This window comes from Barbus barbus (genome assembly GCF_936440315.1).
Source record: "Barbus barbus genome assembly, chromosome: 8".
NCBI classification, from domain to species: domain Eukaryota; kingdom Metazoa; phylum Chordata; class Actinopteri; order Cypriniformes; family Cyprinidae; genus Barbus; species Barbus barbus.
This window is the reverse complement of record NC_136736.1, coordinates 16,812,282-16,818,511: the sequence shown is the minus strand read 5'-3', so window position 1 is coordinate 16,818,511 and position 6,230 is coordinate 16,812,282. Positions and strand designations below refer to the sequence as shown.

The 6,230-nt window shown below is 37.4% G+C and overlaps 2 protein-coding genes across 2 annotated transcripts; both read left to right on the top strand.

Annotated features, from left to right (window-relative positions):
• The first annotated feature begins 374 nt into the window (after window positions 1–374).
• LOC306873607 (transcription elongation factor A N-terminal and central domain-containing protein-like) lies at window positions 375–1,801 on the top strand. The gene has a single exon (XM_079423025.1). It carries the CDS (start codon window positions 605–607, stop codon window positions 1,757–1,759), a length of 1,155 nt encoding a protein of 384 aa, XP_079279151.1. The 5' UTR covers window positions 375–604; the 3' UTR covers window positions 1,760–1,801.
• Window positions 1,802–3,495: 1,694 nt separating this feature from the next.
• Window positions 3,496–6,230, top strand: LOC306873947 (ras-related protein Rab-9A-like). Its single transcript, XM_079423551.1, has 2 exons — window positions 3,496–3,836; window positions 4,772–6,230. The coding sequence occupies exon 2, from the start codon at window positions 4,808–4,810 to the stop codon at window positions 5,411–5,413; it is 606 nt and encodes a 201-aa protein (XP_079279677.1). The 5' UTR covers window positions 3,496–3,836; window positions 4,772–4,807; the 3' UTR covers window positions 5,414–6,230.

The window sequence follows — 6,230 nt, the reverse complement described above, 5'->3', positions numbered from 1 at the left end:
CATTTGCTCCACGAGCAAACAAACAAAATAAATAACAAAATATCGCTTCCGCAACTTTCCAAAGGGAAGGAAAAATAAAATAATAACAACAACAGACAAATTGATTGAGTTAGTAGAGACAAAAAGTACATTATTTAAATGTGAGACAAATCCATAAAACCTTGGACAGTTAACAGAAGTGTTTAGGCTATTTTTAATTACTTTTGATATTTAACAATGTAAAATGTATGTTATAAATTATGATTTTAATGAAAACACCTAGACGCTTTGCCTAAAAAGGGACTGAAGGGACTGAAGTTTTTCATGCCTGCACTTTAAAGATGTATGTATTTGTGCAGCTACGCCCTCTATAGGATGGAGGTGCTACTGTAACATAAAAGATATCAGACATGGCGGAAGACTTGTTTCTTTCAAAGGTTGTACTGTTTGTTGGCGTTGTTTGAAGGTAAAGGCGCTAGTCTGCAATTTATAAATTAATTATTTTATTCTTATTTTGCAGCAGGTTTTTCTGCATTTCGACTTAACGCAGCTGCAGCTAACGACAAAATATATAATATAAAATATATATTTTTCGCGGAAATGTTGGTTTAATGTAGAAGAGGTCATGAATACTAAAGAGATAATTCATTATGCTACACAAATAGAGAAGCTGTTAAATGATGGCGGATATGAAGATATTATATCACTATTGACAGACCTGAACAACGCATGTGTCACGTTAGAGCAGTTGCAGACTACAGACATTGTTAAGGTCCTTTATAAACTACTTAAGTTCTGTCCAGTTGTGAGTGCTAGAACAATAGCAAAGGGCTTGCTTTCAAAATGGAAGAAGTTGTACAAGTTGTCATCTTTGCTGAAAAGTAATAACAAAAACATGTGGGAGGACAAGGAACAAGACACACATGATCTGCCTAATGTTGAGGTGTCCCACTTAAATGAAAAGGCGAATAAGAATCAAGCATTTATATGCGACACAGAACAACACGATATAACAAAGGATGTAAACCAGGACAAATGCGATGCATGCTTAAATAAGCTGTCTCCTGAGAAGCCTTGTCCAGCAAAAGAAGCTGCAGAATCTGTTAAGCTACCTTGTGAGGAAGAGAGCTTCATTCTAGCTGCAGCATCACATAGTAGATCTGATACAGAGAAAGATTCTCAAACTTCAGTTCCTCAAAACACCACTCAGCCCAGCGCTTCCTCTGACTCCATGGCATTGAGATCCAAATGTGTCCATCTGATTCTCCAGGCTCTCACTTTAAATCAGCAAATAGGCTCAGATGTTATGGACAAACACAAAGCCCTTGCTGAGGACATTGAAACACACGTTCATGCTCTTCACGGACGAAACCAGCTTAAGTACAAGTCCTGCATCAGGAGCAAGGTGGCCAACCTAAAAAACCCAAAGAACCCTCACCTGTGCCAGGGCCTTATATCAGGACACCTGACTCCAGATGCATTCACCCGGATGTCAGTGGAGGAAATGGCAGGGGAGGAACTTCGACAGCTCAGGGAAGGTTACACCACTATGGGCATCAGTGAGCATCAGTTACCGGAGGCAGTGGAGGGGACACCCACCCATAAAGTTCGCTGCAGGCGCTGTGAGGGTTTGGACTGCAGGGTGACGCAGATCTCACGAGGGACGCTCTTCTTGCCATCCTGGGTACGGAGTGGCAGTGCAGATGATGATTCAATGACTTTCATGACGTGTGCTAATTGTGGAGAGCAGTGGTACAACAGCAGCTGGGTTTGCCTTTGAGCAAGTGTGTGTGTATTTATAACTGTAATAAAGATGAATAGCAATATTTTTTCAGTACTAATTGACTGTTTTGTGCACAGTTAAACCAAGCAAAGATTTTTTTAATCAGAATAACTTTCTTGTGGCCTTCAGTTTGGTGCAGGGAACCTGCACAATGCATTCGGCCCAAAATGCATTGTGAGGGTTCACTGCACCAAACTGAAGGCCACAAGATAGTTATTGACCCAGAGGAGGTACATACATAAATGCATAGTTTTCAAATACAGGAACCACAATTTGCAAATGCACTAGGGCTATCAAAACACTTAATTTAAAGAGATATAACCATGAAATATGTTATACCTTTTGCATTTAGGTTCATTTTGATTAATCAACTGAGGCATTATATGTAATGTTATGCAGATATCTTTTTGATCTATGAGTCAGATTCTCAAAAATACTTTTGTAAAATATATTTAGCCTCTTTGCCATATCTTACAAACACACTTTTGGGAATGAATTATTGTTGATTAAAATGAATATGCATGCTTATTAATGAACCATCGCATTAAAAAGTACAATCTTTATCATCTGAAAGTGAAGGTTTATGCAATTAAACATATCATGTTCTAGAATAATCCTGGATATTTATGATGTTGTCTTGTTAGAAAATGAATATGTAGGTTTCATAAATTTATAAATTTTGCTTTTAAGTAGTTGTGATTTTTATGAAGTTTAAAGCAATTTAATTTATTTAATCCATTGGTTTTGACCAGTTGATACTGGTTATTCAGATTATAGGCCCTTAAAAAAATTCATATAATAATATATTCAAATTATGAAAAACATGCGCATGAATATATGGTGCAATAATATATTTATTAAACACTTGTTACTTTCACCACCTTTATACATCATCATTTGTTAAATAATTTCTCTTAACTACTCCATCTCTTATTAACGGTTACATAAACTGATTTGTACTACGATAATAATAACTACCGTATGGTCATTTCTAAATCCACTTCCTCTGTAATCTCTTTCAGAGATCATGAGTTTGATCTTTGCTACTCTATTTATGGCTTTGACCACAGTAAATGAATGTATGAGAGCCAGTAAAGTTACTTTCAGATCACCCAAAAAAGGGGAAGCACAACCCATGCAGCATGAGCCAAATGTGATCTTGTGTCTAGTCTCAGCAAACACGTGACAGAAAGTGTCCCACATGCAGAGAGCATGTGACCTGGTAATCTGCCCAAGATAGGGTCCAAAGGCTGATTTATTTGGATGCCTCACTCCAAAGAATGTATTTTATGCACTCAGATATTTCACTCAAGAATGTTGAGCATGAACACAATTGTAATGAAAAATACACGTCTTTAATGTGGAAAGTTTCATGGGTAAATATATTTTATACAGGCCATGTTGTTATTAGTCAGAATTAACTCTTGATATGTTTATAATTGGCTAATTACATTTAACCTCATCTTGAACCTTATGGTAGATTTAGTGCTTTCATTAAAGTTATACAAAAATCACTTATACTGTTATATTTCTATGGTATCTGTGTATCTGTTCATTGCAACATTCCATGTTTTAGATATTCCATGATGAGGCAAACATTAGTGTAATCTTTAACATTAGATGTTCTAACAGCTCTAAGCTTTATGATGTAATGACATGTTGATATACTATTGTTGTGTGTGTACATGAGAGAATTTGTTCAACTAGCAAAAACAACATTTGGCTAGTGGCTCGCTGATAACGCTGTCGTCAATCAGAGACGGTTAATAATTAATATGCCAACCAAATATTAAGGGGAAAGACACTTAAAAGAGAGCACATTTAATTTACAGCTGTGGTTTTCTGTATCAAGTTGACCTCAGTTATGAATCTAACTTCATTCATTTCAGTGTTGTTTTATTAAGTGATTCCATGTCTTATAAATGAGTACTGGGTCATATGAGCTTCAGCTTGTTTGTCCGGCCCAGGGCGCCATGTCTAGCCGCTCCATGCGCTGGAGATGCTCGTTGTAGGCTACTTCACGGAATGGCGCTGCTAGCACAGCACTTCGACACTCATTGCTGAATTCTTAACGGTAATGTATTATTCTTACACTATGTTCCTCGCGCAAAACAGATGTGTTAAATGTACATAATACAATGTGTAGAAATAGCCTGGCATTTAAAGCAATGATGGCGCTGTTAAGAGCGTCTGAGATCTGCCGGTTTGATCATGCGATTGAATTGAATGCCGCCACTTTCTTTTTCTCCTACACTGAAGTGTCTTGCCACGACATTACCTTACTTTTTACGATTTGCTTAATGACGAGAAAACAGTCTCATGTAACAGTTCTTCAGCTTGTCATTGATTAACTTCGCATTCGAGTAAAAATGGGCTTGACTTCAACCTGCGTCGTATTCATATTTCTGCTGTAAAGAAATGAACAGTCTGGTTGTTAAATGTTTGCTATAAAATAGCAGCCCAGCCTTACATTTCTAGCTTTACACCGTAAATCTGTTATCTCCTACAGTTCCTAGTTTTCAACATGTTCAGACGTCGTTGTAAGTCTCATATTATTCTGTAGGCTATTGGGGAAAAAAAAAGTTGATGTAATAAGTCCAACTTTGATTACAGTGATGCCTTACATTGTGAGTTTTATATTGTTCATATAGTAAGTTACGAGGACAGGACAATCCATGAAGATGTGTCTCACATGATCAGCGCTTCCAGGGCTCCAATGAATGGACTCCTGTCATGGGACATTTCTAAACAGAAATATTACTATTTCTGTGAGGAACAATGTCTGGGGCCAGAACTTTATTGTAAAGATTCCATTGAGCTAGCTGACTTTATGTCACACTGGTATTAAGAAGTATGTAGGCTAGTAGGTTACTCTGAAAATCACCATGAGGCATGTTTGTACACATAACAGGTTACCTCACCTACCACAAAAATCCTACTTAACGCTTTCCAATGATAGGCCTTTATTTTATGCTTTTCAAAACTTGATCACTCTGATTTTCATTTCAGGTCTATGGGTGAGGTAACCTATGAAAGTTCTTGATCATGACCACCAAGTCGTCTTTGTTAAAGGTGATTCTGCTGGGGGACGGTGGTGTGGGAAAGTCCTCCCTCATGAACCGGTATGTCTCCAACAAGTTTGATTTACATCTGTTCCACACAATCGGTGTAGAGTTCTTAAACAAAGAGCTGGAAGTGGATGGTCACACGGTCACTCTACAGATTTGGGACACAGCAGGCCAGGAGAGGTTCAGAAGTCTCCGAACACCCTTTTACCGTGGCTCCGACTGCTGTCTGCTTACGTTTAGTGTGGATGATAATCAAAGTTTCTTGAATCTCAACAACTGGAAGAAAGAGTTTGCATACTACGCAGATGTCAGGGACCCAGAGAAATTTCCGTTTGTTGTTCTAGGGAACAAAGTAGATGTGGCGGAGCGTCAGGTGTCAATGGAAGAAGCCCAAAGGTGGTGTCAAGAGAATGGTGGATATCCATACTTTGAAACAAGTGCAAAGGATGCTACTAATGTCTCAGCTGCGTTTGAAGAAGCAGTTAGACATGTGCTGTCATCTGAAGATCGCGCAGAACACCTGCTGCCCACAGACACTGTTGACCTGCGCAGGAAGCCACGGGCGAATGGCTCATGCTGTTGAAACACTCCTTATGTGTTAGCAAAAAATGCATACTCCATGCCAGAAAAACCTCCTAATTTCATAACTGTTGTCATTGCAGAGTTAAAACATCTCAAACACTTGTCTTGCTCTGAACAATGAACATAACTGAAGAGTCTCTCAGAATTATATGCCTTGTATAAACTTTAAAATAATCTATTTGGATCACATTCCTATGCCATCGTTTCAAAGCACTGGATCAGATTCACGTGTTCTTTAGGTTGCCTATTTTATGATTGTTGGTAAACTAAACAGGGATCATTGAGATTCTTTAGCTTCAGCACTCACACTAGTTCTAACGCTGTTTACAGTTGAGAAATAAACATTAACTGTTACACTCATGAACACTAGAACATATTTAAATGTGTTTTGTCTCATTTTCTGAGTGTACAAGTTGTGTTACTTTAAGTGCCTTTAGCACAGGTTTGTTTGTTTGTCTTATTTAACAATCTTGTGTGATAAGAATGTCTTTGAGTCATGAAGTGCGATTTTGTAACATATTTGTAAATATATTTTGTATTCATTTCCACTTTCATTTCAACAGGCTTTGGGTCCCTCATTGATACTCTTAATTTATCAGAGCTAACAATTTATTTTTTGAATATGCTAGAATATAAAAGCTGAGTACTGAAATGATACCATTCTAAGATATTCAAGGGTGAATTTTATTTGACATAATTTCTGTGTCACAAATGATTCTCATAATAATCCTGCATGCTAATCCAAGTTTGCTATATTTGTGTGCATTCATAAATATTTAATTGAAATAATGCTGAATTAAAAGTATTTGATAATTGAT